Source organism: Rhineura floridana, chromosome 1 (assembly GCF_030035675.1).
Source record: "Rhineura floridana isolate rRhiFlo1 chromosome 1, rRhiFlo1.hap2, whole genome shotgun sequence".
Taxonomy (NCBI): Eukaryota; Metazoa; Chordata; class Lepidosauria; order Squamata; family Rhineuridae; genus Rhineura; species Rhineura floridana.
The window spans coordinates 291,633,715-291,647,896 of record NC_084480.1 but is presented as its reverse complement, the minus strand read 5'-3'; the positions used below and the strand labels follow the sequence as shown (position 1 = coordinate 291,647,896).

Genomic DNA, 14,182 nt, shown 5'->3' with positions numbered 1-14,182 from the left:
TGTAGTTAAGCAGTATTATGGGGTGTCTAAATAAAAATGGTCTAAATAAACATAAAAAGATACAATCATATCAGAAATCTGACATAACAATGTGCAAAAAAAGTAAACTTTCTTCTGTGGCTGAAAACTTTCAGAATCTTTTAGAAAAGTGAAATTAATGGTAGGGTATGCTTAAAGAACGCAGCAATTTCGTTGAAAGGTGATAATCTTACCTCTCCTGTGGCACAGCAAACCAGTACTCGTGTTTCTTATCTCGCTGTGCATACTGCTGCATTGTGGCACTTGCTTGTGATACAAATGTTTTTCTCATTGGCTTGCCAACTCTGAGACATAAGAACTTGTGTAATCGATGTCTTCTCTTCTCCTTCATTAGAGAACCTTTTATTAAAGAAGAGATTAAATGTCATATCTTATTTGACAAGTTTGGTCAGGTAGTTCCATAGGTATTAAACTATCAATTTTATTTTATTTAATAGGACATTTAAACGTACTATTAACATTATACTCTAGCATGTGCAAGGAACAAAGGTTTATCTCATATTATGCTCAAAAATATTTTTATCATGCACACTCTTTCATTTATCAGACCTTATAATTTCGAATATCAACTCTAATTCAAGAAAGTCAAAAGGTATATTTTTAATCCTGACAAAAAACTTGACTAGGTTAAACCAATACATAGAGGCTTCTGTACATAGAGAGATTTCTCATCTCTCACAGCTGAGAAATGATTTAAGCTTGAGTTTCCTAGATTTATAACTAGGGTTCTCACCCAATTGACGACAACAACAACAACAAAAACACCCACCTTAGCTGATTAATAAATTTGAGTCATGCTTTATTGTGAGTACACTTAATAGAAAGAGAAATCAGTGATGCTTACTTTTGAGTATAGGATTGTAATTTTTATTTTATTTATATAAACATTTTAACATTCCTTCCTAATGCTTATGTACTACTCAGGTGGCTTACAACAAATCAAAATCACAACATCAGAATAAAAATATTTACATAAAAATTAATCCATGTCTGGCACAAATTTGTAAATGAATAAATAACAGTCCTAAATAAAAACAGTCTATTTTGATTTTAGATATGCCCACAGATCACTTCAAGCTTCCTCTTAAAACTCTCTTATGTGAAGATAATCATGGATGCCTCTCTACAGTATTGCCTGTTATAACACTGTTATAACAGCAGTGCCTGTTACAGTAGTACCTGTTTTCTTTAAGTATAGATTTTTAAATCCGCTGCCTGATTTATTTGTTTACTCTACAACATTTATATACTGTTTAATTGTAAAAAAAATTCTAAGCAGATTAAAAAAATTAATACGGGCACCTTTTTAAAGTTCATTTAAAACTATTAAAACCAGCCTAACTGACTGATTATATGTTGTTATATGCAACATGTTCTATGCAACATGTGATAGTGCTGGAAGATGAGAGCCCCCCAGGTCAGACAGCACTCAGCAAAGCTACTGGGGAAGAACAACGGACAAGTACAAGTAGCGCTGTGACTAATGAAGCAACTGAGTCAAAGCTGAATGGAAACCCAGAGGCTGATGCGCACAGATGCAAAAGGAGAGTCCAGAGCTGTACGACATACACAACAGGAACATGGAATGTGAGAAGCATGAACCAGGGAAAGTTAGAAATTGTCAAGCAAGAATGAAATGCATCAACATTACAACAGTCGATATGAGTGAATTAAAATGGATAGGAAAGGGACTTTTTCAGTCAGGCAACTACAAAATATTTTATGCAGGAAATGAGAAATTAAGAAGAAACAGGGTTGCTTTAATAGTGAGAAGTGATGTAGCAAAAGCAATTAGGAGCTATAACGCAAGGTCTGAGCAAGTTATATCACATTAAACGGGAAACCTATTAACATAACCATCATCCAACTTGGCACTCCAACGGCATACACAGAAGAAGAGGAATTGGAGAGATTTTATGCAAAAGTACAGGAGGAAATTGATCACACACCAAAACAAGATGTTCTGATAATCATGGGGGACTGGAATGCAAAAGCAGGGAACAGAGAAGAACTAGAAATTGTGGGGAAATGAGGCTTAGGAGATAGAAATGAAGCAGGAGAAAGACGTATTGAATTCTGTGAAACCAATAATTTGTTTCTTGCCAACACATTTTTCTAGAAACAAAAAAGACAATTGTACATGTGGACATCACCACTAGGAATCAAACTGATTGTATAACTGGTAGCAGAAGATGGAGAAGTTGCATACTTTCTACGAAAACAAGACCAGGAACAGACTGCGGTATAGATCATGAACTGGTAATATAGAAAAGCTAAAGAAGAACAAAGCAATCATAATGCCAAAATACAACTTAAATAACATCCCAGAAGAATATAAAGATCAAATAAGGAACATATTTCAGGCTTTAAACTTAGTTGATAGAGAACCAGAACTATGGATTGAAGTCAGAGACATTATCAGGGAAGAATTCAAAAACACGTCCTACCTCTAGTTAAAGAGAAAGACCTCAATGGATGACTGATGAAAATCTTAAAATGATTAAAGAGAGAAGGAAAGCAAAAGCAAAAAGGAGACAGAATCACAGTTAGAACCTTAAATGCAATTATACAGTGGCTAGTACGTAGGGACAAAGAGAACTATTACAATAGTTATTGTACAGAAATAGAAGAGGACAACAAAAAAAGGTAGAACAAGTCCTATTCCAAAGGATTAGAGAAATTAAAGGGAAATTTAAAGCAAGAGTAAGGATGCTGAATAATCAACAGGGAAACACACTGACTGACCGAGATGAAATAAAAGGAAGATGGAAGCAACACAATGAAGAACTCTATAAAAGAGATGCAAATTCATTCACGGAGGAACTGTATGATGAAGAACCAGAAATTTTAGAATGTTAGGTGAAAGCTGCTCTTAAAGTACTTGAAAGAAACAAATCACCAGGAACAGATGGCATACCAAGAGAGTTGCTACAAGTTACATCTGTCCAAATTTTGATAAAAAATTGTCAAGAAATATGGAAAATTAAACAATGGCCCACAGACTGGAATCGTTCAATATACATCACAATTCCAAAGAACGGGGATCCAAGAGAAGGGAGTAATTATCGAACGATTGCCTTAATATCCCTTGCAAGTAAAGTAATGCTCAAGATTATACAACAAAGGCTCTTACCATAGAGAGACCAGAGATAGGGCATTTTCGGTTGTGGCCCCCACCCTCTGGAATTCCCTTCCATATGATCTCCGACATGCTCCCTCCCTGATAGGTTTTCGTCGAGCCTTAAAAACCTGGCTTTTCAGGCAGGCGTATGGGATTGAGGAGGATTAATGTTATGATGTTTTAACTGGAAATTGGTTTTAAATTGTTAGGACTGTAGATTGTTTTGTATATTGTAGATTATATATAGCTTTTAGCTATGTAAGTCGCCTAGAGTGTCCACTAACCTGGACAGATAGGTGATCAATAAATAAAAAAAAATTATTTATTATTAAATGGAGCGAGAACTGCCAGATGTCCAAGCTGGATTTAGAAAAGAGGTACCAGAGATCATATCGCAAACATACGTTGGATAATGGAACGGACCAAGGAATTTCAGAAGAAAATCACCCTGTGCTTTATAGATTACAGCAAAGCCTTTGACTATGTAGATCGTGAACAACTATGGAATGCTTTAAAAGAAATGGGGGTACCACAGCATCTGATTGCTGATGCTCAACCTATACTCTGGGCAAGAGGCTATTGTAAGGACAGAATATGGAAAAACCGATTGGTTCCCCATCAGAAAGGGTGTGAGACGGGTTTATTTTATCACCATATTTGTTTAATCTATATGCAGAACATATCATACGGAAAGTGAGATTGGACCAAGATGGAGGTGTGAAAATTGAAGGGAGAAATATCAATAATTTAAGATATGTAGACAATGCCATACTATTAGCAGAAACCACTCATGATTTGAAACAAATGCTGATGGAAGTTAAAGAAGAAAGCACAAAAGCAGGACTACAGCTGAATGCAAAGACTAAAGTAATGACAACATAAGATATATGTAACTTCAAAGTTGACAATGAGGACATTGAACTTGTCAAGGATTATCAATACCTTGGCACAGTCATTAACCAAAAGGGAGACAATAGTCAAGAAATCAGAAGAAGGCTAGGATTGGGGAAGGCAGCTATGAGAGGACTAGAAAAGATCATCAAATGCCAAGATGTATCACTGAACACTAAAGTCAGGATCATTCAGACTATCGTATTCCTGATCTCTATGTATGGATGTGAAAGTTGGACAGTGAAAAAAGCAGAGAAGAGAAAAATCAATTCATTTGAAATGTGGTGTTGAAGGAGAGCTTTGCGGATACCACGACCGCGAAAAAGCCAAATAATTGGGTGTTAGAACAAATTAAACCAGAATTATCACTAGAAGCTAAAATGATGAAACTGAGGTTATCGTGCTTTTGGACACATAATGTGAAGACATGATTCACTAGAAAAGACAATAATGCTGGGAAAACCATAAGGGAGTAGAAAAAGAGGAAGGCCAAACAAGGGATGGATTGATTCCATAATGGAAGCACAGACCTGAACGTACAAGATCTGAACAGGATGGTTTATAACAGATGCTATTGGAGGTCGATGATTCATAGGGTTGCCATAGTCAAAATCAACTTGAAGGCACATAATACTGTTTAAAACTGTTCATAACTAATCCTCTAACTACTTGAGCACATGACTCAAGAGCGTAATGAGAAAGACCCAACAAATCATCAATTTTTTACCCATATCTACAATGAAAGGAAGAAATTATGTGGACTATGTAATCTGAAATGACTTCACAGATATGATGGAATATCACATAAAATACTAGTTTATTATTTTTAGATTTATTAGTCATTTGTTACCCAAAGGTCTCCAAAGCAACTTACAACGTTGTTAAAATCAAAAGTAAATATATCATTCCATAAAACAAAAATAATAAAACAACCACTGCCTCCATACAGCTACGGAAATCGTTAGCAGCACACTAATGCCAACATCATCACTTAGTCTAAGTACCTAAGAAAAAAAGTTACGTCTTTACCTGGTGCCAAAATATATCATTTAAGGCACAAGGCGGACCTCACTGGGGATGAGGAACCACAACTGAAAAGGCCCTCTCCTTTGTAAACACTCTCCAAGCCTCCCTCAGAGGAGGGGGGAGAAGGGCCTCAGAAGATCTAAGATTCATATTGGGAGAGGCATTCCAGAAGGTATTGGGGTCCTGAGTCTGAAAGGGTTTTATATGCCAAAACCAGCACTCTGAATCGGGCTTGGAGACCACCAGTGTAATTGGAGCGGAACTGGTGATATATTTTCTGTTCACCTTGAACCCACCGACAAATGGGCAGCCACATTTTGCACTAACTGAAACTTTTGAACCATTTTCAAAGGCAGCCCCATGTAAAGAGTATTGAAATAATGCAAACCTGAAGTTACTAGAGGTTAGATTACTGCAGCCAGGCTCTCTCTGTCAAGTTAAGGTTGAATTTAGGCCACCACCCTAAGCTGATGGAAGGCACTCCACGCCACTTAGGCCATTCTGCCTTAAGTGACAGCAATGAATCCATAAGAACACTCAAATTACAAACCCACTCCTTCAAAGGGAGTGTGACCCCATCCAGGGCAGGCCGCACACCACTCAGCTGGTCAGAGGAATCACCCACTAACATCTCAGCCTTGTCTGGATTAAGCTTCAGTTTATTGGCCCTCATCCAGTTCATTATCACAACAAACCACTGATTCAGCACATCCACTGCTTCACCTGCAGAAGATTAAAAGGAAAAATAGAGCTGTGTGTTATTAGCATACTGATGACAACACACTCCAAAACTCCATGTGATTTCACTCAGCGGCTTCATGTAGATTTTAAACAACATGGAGGGCAAAATCAATTCCTGCAGGACCTCATACTGGAGAACCCATGGAGCCAGGTGTGAGGATCCCACCTCAGACCTCCACCCGTTATTTTGTTCTCTCACCGGCTCTAGCACAAATCTCGCAAGATCCCACTGCTAGGGAGCACCACCAGCCACTCCCTATTTCAGAATATTGCCTGGGGACTTTGCCTTAGTCTCCTTCTGGCTTATTGTTACTTTGTGTCTGGGTGCACTTGCAGGCCATAACCCCTCTGTATCTTTGTCTATAAAGCATACAGCCCTGGGTTGCCCTGGTTACTTGATGATAACCGCTGCCACCATTGATACTGTTTCCCAACCTTGGTAATTACCCTGCCCACCCTTCTAGTCTGTGAAAGCCCCAGCCAAGGATCAGGCCTTTGGTAAAACAATATATTTATTTATAAACACCAGGAAATAACAAGATTACTTTAGGTATATTTAACAAGCGTACGGTTTCATATATTGTGTTACTCTTTATGTTTCTAGTCAAATATAATCTGCCTCAATACCAGCCTAACCATCCAGCCCACAACCAACTCCAATCAACCCAAACTCCACAACCAACCGACCACCCTCTCTCAACTGTCATCCTCTCATTAAACCTTCAGCCACTCAAACACTCAGCCAATCATCATACAGCATTTTCCAGCATTCTAGCCCATGTACTCCCCCCTCTCACTCAATCCACTTACCATGTATACTTTAATAGACCCGCACTTACCATATTTACAGTTATCAAAATACAGGGGCATCACACCAGGCAATGCTCCCCAAAAGCCACCTTCTGGAGCCAGCCATGTAAGTAGGAACAGAACTACCAAAATGCGGTGCCCCCAACACCCACCTCAGATGGTTGCCACAGAAGGATACCACGATCAGTGGTATCAAAAGCTGCTGAAAGATTAAGGAGGATCAGAGTCACACTCGCTGTCTCTCTCCTAACACAGGCTGTTGTACAGGGTGGCCAAGGCAGTTTCCATACCAAATCCAGGCCTGAATCTAGAAAATCTGTCTCCCCCAAGGGTACCTTTATTTTCTAAGCTTATCATTTCAAAACAGTTTAGGGACTCAATAGCCTGGTTCAAACATCAAGCTACTACAAACTTTGGTTTAGCATAAACACACATGCATGCATGCTGCCAGAGAGGAGATAATGACTACTTTGCTCCTCCCTGATCATTATACTGCTGCGCCACACTGAGCAAAGCTTTGTTTAGCGTGCCATCCAAAGCCAGGCTCATGGTTTAGGCATCTCCAGACTAACCATGCTCTGTGACCAACATTTGTTCTTGGTTTAGCCAGGAGATTTAAACCTTGACTCTAGGTTTACATAAGATGCAAAGACAAGCCAGTTTAAAGCCAAGCCATAGTCAGTGCAGTGCAGCAGCCAAACCACCAGGGAGTAGAACTGCCACACTCTTTTCCCTGGGAGCCTGCATATTCACACTATGCCATAGTCTGGCAGTGTGACATGTGACCTAGGCCAATATAAATTCCATAAATACAGTCATATAATGTTAGAATTTATATAACCACGCATCTATTTTCTCCCATTCCAGCACTCTATTAAAATTTATTTATTTGATTTCTATCCTCCCCTTCCTCCCCAGGGCAGCAGTAGGAGCTGAAACACCGACTATTTTTAAACACAGGAGAGAGAAATCACGTAGCGTCCCAGATATAGGACTAAATGATGATGCAAATAATTTTAACAGCTTTGGAATGGTTGTATAAATCATAGGCAGTTTGCATTTAGAAAAGGGTTCTGTCAAGAATTCTTGAATTTTCACTGGGGGGTTAACTCCCAACCCCAGGCACAACCCATGGCTCCCTTATCAGGACTGAGTTAATCAAACAACAACTCTGTACAGTAGGTAGACTGCCATCACCCCTTAAACACTGTCATCTACTCTGGGCCAAGGGGAAACTCAAAGTGCCAGAAATAGAGCTGCCAAGGATTCCAACAGACAAGAGCCAAGGATGCACTCCTTTGCCTTGGAGCCTTAAGGCAAAATACCCAATTATATAGTAGTCTGTGGCTAACTGGCCAAGGTGCTGGATTCAGAGGCAAATTCCCCCTGAAATGAACACACACTGGTATATAAGATGTAGCTTTATTAGAATAAAATATATGTGCAAAAATATAGAAGCAAAATTATTCCTTAAATAATACACCCCTAGGGTTAAGTAAAATACAAAATGCAGAGAGTTCAAGTCACAAGCAAAAATAACAAATCTGTCTAGTCTATTCTATATACTCACAATATAGGAAGACAAGCAGAGTAACTTCATGGTTCAACATTTCCCCAGACATGTATAGCCTGGATAGCAGATGGAACCCCAACGTCAGGTAGCACCAAGGAACATCAGGTAGCACCAAGGACCCGGAATCTTAGTTCTACTTTTATGGGGAAAAGCCCAGCAACAGCCAGGAATTAATTAGCCAATCAGGGGGCTTGCTGATGATGGAATCTTCCCGAGCTTTCGTGCCTAATGGTACACGCTTCTCCAGCCTTCCTAGACCTGTGGCCTTGAGGTACCAGTCTGAGGCTGATAAGTAGGTGTTCTTACTCACTGTATAATTAACTGGGTTCAATTGTAAGAACCCACAGTCTCATGGTCTCCCAGAGGCCCTAATTCAGGCAAGATGTTCTTCCCAAAATTCCTTGCCACGGAACCATTTTAGTTAACAACCTTACAAACCAGGCGTTCTTGACAGTTTTAACTCCCTTAGCACCTCAATAATGATGTATTTAACTTATCGCTTACTACAAAAAAGTCTAAGTAACTTACAAAAGAGCCAGAAGACATAACATAAATCCCCAAAACGTTTCAATAAAACCATTTCATTAACCATAAACAGACACAGCAGAAAAATGAAAAAAACTTCAGCAGCAAAACATTCCATTACATAATCCATCAGCCAACTTGTCATGATCTATGAAATGTGTAGAAGAAATAGGTCTTAACCTGGTGCCTAAAAGATGTAATGATAGTACCAGGTGAACCTCACTGGGGAGAGTATTCTTCAGATGGGGATCCACAACCAAAAGGGCCCTCTTACTTGTTGCCACCCTCCAAACATCCCTGAGAAGGGGCACCCAGATTATCAGCAGATATTTTTTTTTTTTACAATAATTTTTATTCAAATTTTCATAAAACATACAAAACAAAATCATAAAACATTCAAAGACAAAAAACAAAACAAAACAAAAATAATTAAACAAAAAAAATAAAATATTGACTTCCCATTTGTCACAGATCAAATCAGTTATAGGTCTACAATATATAACAATCCTGTCTCTTAAATCATATTATAAAATCACTTTCCTCCAGTAGTTATCTTAATTAATCATCAAATCTCATAAACATTACTTTATTCTTTCCACAAAAAGTCAAAGAGAGGTTTCAATTCTTTAAGAAATATATCTATCAATTTTTCTCCAAATAAACATGTCGATTAATCCATCTCGTTAATAATTATAATAATCTTATTGTCATAACCATAGTCCAAATAAACATTTCAATTAATCCATCTCATCAAAATCTGTTAGGTTCAATAATTTCAATAGCCATTATTCCATTATCCCTATTAGTTCCATCTTCCATCTTCAATAGTCCTGTTAGGTCCAGTAATTTCAGTGTCCAATCTTCCATTATCAGTATTCCATAATAATCTTGCTGTCGTAGCCATAGTCATATAATAAGAGTCTGATGGGAATTTCCTCTATCCCAAATATTTTCTTGCCATCCATTCTGAATAAGTTGCTGAAATACTGTTGTAAAGTCATATCTCTGTTCTTTTTTACAAAATGCACTGGCTCATCTCTTGAAAGTTTTTCCATTGTCACATGGCTGCAGTTAATTCCATAGATTTTCTCTATATCAAACTCCATCACGTCATTCCAGTCCAAAAGATTATCCAAGCCATTGATAACTTTATCTGTAATATCTTCATTAATTTCTTCAGAGATAACGTTAAATTCCAAACAGTAGATTTTATTTCTAAAATCCATAAACTCCAGATCTTTTTCCAATTCCACATTTGTTCCAATCTCCAGGGCTTGTAGCTTCCCTTTATTTTTTCTTTTCTCAACTCTGATCTCATTCTCCTCTCTCACAGGATCCCCTATTTCTTTAAGCTCCTGCGTCATTTTGCTCAGTTCAATTTTCAGCTCCTTACTACCCTGTCGCAGGGTTTGTTTCGTTATCTCAATCTCATCCATTATTTTCTGAAACATAGTTACTTCCAGATTCTCAGCCACTTTCTTGATTGCCATTTTTAAAACCACAAAAACAAAGCAAAACAAAAATAAAGAAGAACCACTTCTTATTTCAGCAACAATTGGGTTAATATTCCAGGCTTGATGACATCACAGTATAAACAGAGCAGCCTGCCTTATCTCTCTATGTTCAAGAATGCAAAACAAATTTAGTTCCCAGCATCAAAGCAGTTAGTGGCGTCGTGAAGAAGCAGATTCGTCAAAATAAAATAGACCAAAAAGAGAATAGTCCCAGACAATATAATGTTCCTCGGAATAGAAATCCCTCTTCTGTTTATATCTTTAGAATGCACTTCCAGGACAGCTTTTTGCGACAGAAACAGAGATAAGCTGTTAATTTCGTGAATAACAGAGAAGAGTTATAGCTCACCCAGAAGTTGTCCAAAGCCGATCAATCTGACAAATCTCCTTTTGCTGCAACAATTTAAACCAAGTAAAAAAAATAATAGAAAGAAGGGTGCTTGCCTGTTAGTCCGTTCTCTCTTTAAAGAAAAGATAAACGTATCGCTTAAACAGATAGAGCTTGTTTGGAAGTCCGTCCGGCATTGTTGGCTGAACCTTATCTCATAAATTAATGAAATCCAGTCCTCCCAACAAAAACAGGCTTTTGAGGTTGATCTCTACGTTTCTCCCTGCCCGGGAGAAATTTCATCAGTCAAAAAAAAAAATGTTCTGACTGATTTATATCTGAATAAGCTTCTTTTGAGGCGGGAGCCCGTCCCAAAAGCAGGCACAAGCGAAGTCACCCTTCCCGGAAGAGACCAGATTATCAGCAGATATAACGGTTCTTTAAAGGGCTTTAAAACAAGCACTTGAACCCAGAAACTTGCAGGCGACCAGCATAGCTGTGCCAGGATCAATGTTATATAATTTTCTCCAAATAGACATGTCAATTAATCCATCTATTCAAGTCTAATAAATCCAGTAGTTTCAACAGCTATTCTTCCATTATCAGTGTTAGTTCCATCTTCCATCGTCCATCCTTGCACACATAATTCTGCTGTCATAGTCATATAGTAAGAGTCTAATAGGAATTTCCTTCATCACAAATATTTTCTTGCCATCAATTCTGACTGTGTTACTGAAATATTGTTGTAAAGTCATATCTCTGTTCTTTTTTACGGGGTGCACTAGCACATCTCTTGAGAGTTTTTCCATTGTCACATATCTGGAATTAATTCTATAAACTTTCTCTATCTCAGGTTCCATCAGATCATTCCAGTCCAGAAATTTTTTTGAAACATTGATAAATTTATCTCTGATATCTTCACCAATTCCTTCAGAGACAGCGCTGAATTCCAAGCAATAATCTTTGTCACTAGGATCCATCACAGCTATAAAGTCCAAATCTTTTTCAAATTCCACATTTGATATATCTGTTCCAATCACCAGGACTTGCACCTTCCCTTTAATTTTTCTTTCATTTCCTGTTGCTTGTCCAGTTATATCTTCTTTTCTCATAGAATCCTTTATTTCTTTCAGCTCCTGTTTCATTTTGCCAAATTCAATTTTCATTTCTTGTCTGCCCTGTCTCAATTCTTGTTTCGTTATCTTAATCTCACCCATTATTTTCTGAAACATGTTTAGAGAGAGAACCCCTTCCTGTACATCCAGGGTCTCGGCCGCTTTCTTGATTGTCATTCTTAAGACCAACCCCCCCCCTTCAATTTCCAATATAGCCACTATTCTCAAGCAAAGAGCAATTTATTTCTTTTTCCAGCAACAAAGGAGTTAATATTCCAAGCCTGTTGACATCATCTTCTAGACAGACTGCCTTATCTCTTATGTTACCAAGAGTGCAAAACAAACTTAGTTCCCAGCATCAAAATAATTAGTGGCATAAAGAATAAGCTGATTCGTCAAAATAAAGTAGACCAGAAAAAATAGTCCCAAACAAATAGTACTCAAATGTTCATATTAATCAGATATTTCTCTTCAAATTAGATCCCCCTCATCCGTTTATATCTTTATAATGCTCAATTCCATGCCAGCTTTTTGCAATAAAAACAAAGATAAGCTATTTCGATTTTCTTCTTCCTTAATTCCGTGTATAAAAGAGAAAGGTATAACTCACCCAGGGATTCTTTGTTGCTGATTCTATAACAAATCTCTTTTACTGTAACAATGATAAGAGTGATAGTAGATAGTAGTAGACAGAAGGATGCTTGCCTGTTAAAATCCGTTTTTCTTTAAAGAAAAAAAATCTCGCTTAGTCAGTTTGAGCTTGCTTGAATTCCCTGACTCCGTCAGACGCTGCTGGCTACACCTTCGTTCATAGGCGATCCTGATGAATTCCAGTCCCCAACAAACACAACGAAGCTTCTGTGGGTGATCTCTTCATTTCTCCCTTGTCTGGGAGAAAGTTTTTACCAGTCAAAAAATTCTTCTGACTGGTTTTAAAACTGAAAAAGCTTCCTCTGAGACGAGAGCTCGTCTCAGAGGCAGTCACAGGCGGAGCAATCCTCCTGGGAAGTCCATGCCTGCTGTTTTTGATCATACCCATGAATCTAGGAACCACTAGGACTGATACTTTGGAAAAGCCATTGATTTTGAAGGCTAGCCGCATTCTGCACTAGCTGCAGCTTCTGAACAACGGTAGCCCCACATATTGCAGCAGTTTAATCTTGCTGCAACGGGAGCATAGATTACGGCAGCCCGATTATCCCTGTTCAGATAGTGTCATAGCTGAGCCCTAGCAGAAGATGGTGGAAGGCACACCATGCCACTGAGGCTACCTGTGCCTCAAGTGAAAGCAAAAGATGCAGAGCAAAAGATGCAAATACTATAGATGTGCTCTTTTCAGAGGAAGTGTAACTCCATCTAGAGCAGGCTACATACAACTCATCCGGTCAGAAGAAGCACCCACTAGCAGAATCTCAGTCTTGTCTGGATTAAATTTCCTTTCCTGGGACCTTATTTAGTCATTTATTGTGATTGGTTCAGCATATCCACAGCCTGAATGAAAAGGAAAAATATAGCTGCATGCCATCAGCATACCAATGACAACACACTTCAAAATTCTGTAGGTTTCACGTAGATACTGAATAGCATGGGGGACAAGACCGACCCCTTCAGATCAGATAATGGAGAACCCACATGGCTCAAGCACTACCTTCTGGAGCTGACCATCAAACATAGTGCTCCTTACACACCCAGTCACACCAACAGGATTATATGGCAGCTGTTGAGAGATAGACAGTCAACAGTAACACTCCCTGACTCTTTTCCAAGACAGGTTATCACACAGGGCAAACAAGACAGCTTCTGTGCCAAAACCAGGCCTGAATCCCAACCAAAATAATCTAGAGAAACCAGTCTTCTCCAAGAGAGCTTAAGATCTGGCCTCTGTTCAAGGCCCTTGCCCAGAAATGGCACATTAGCCACCAATTAAAAATTACTGAAGTCTTCAAGGTCCAGGGTAGGTTTCTTCAGGTCTTACCACCACCTTCAGGTGGTCTGGGACCATTTCTCTTGAAGCAAAGTATTTACCTTCCTTGCCAAACCAGCTATGTCCTCCCTACCCAATTTTAAAAGTCAAAGGGGTCAGGAATCCAAAACACAGGTAGTTGTATGAACCTGACTGTGCACGTTGTCCACACCTCAGGTCACAATTACTGAAACTCATTCAACAATACCAGACAAGAAAGTGCTCCAGACACCTCATCAGTACCACCTGCTCCACAGGTGGCATATGCAAGCAATTTTATCCTCAAAATGCTCCTCCAATCTGTCACAGTGAGCTCTGGATGGCTTTACCAAAGTTCATTATGCCAGCACATATCCCTAGCCACCTGAAAAAGGTCTTCTGGACAGCATACCCAGTACACAATGGAGACAGAAAAAAAAAGCTCTCTTTGTTGCCTTCACCACCACTTAAGTTGGCTCAAACCTGAGCACATATCCGTGTTTGGTTGAATTTGCTGGGAGAATCACAGGAAGTTTTTCTTCCCTGCAATTAGGCCA

At 38.8% G+C, this 14,182-nt stretch overlaps 1 protein-coding gene across 6 annotated transcripts in view; it reads right to left on the bottom strand.

Moving 5' to 3' along the window:
• The window catches only part of OXR1 (oxidation resistance 1), a 299,282-nt gene that overhangs the window by 35,062 nt on the left and 250,038 nt on the right, over window positions 1-14,182 (bottom strand). For all 6 annotated transcript variants that reach the window (XM_061604956.1, XM_061604973.1, XM_061604964.1 and 3 more), the window contains one exon: window positions 213-378. In XM_061604956.1, coding sequence (XP_061460940.1) covers window positions 213-378 — 166 coding nt within the window. The remainder of the gene's footprint in view (window positions 1-212; window positions 379-14,182) is intronic.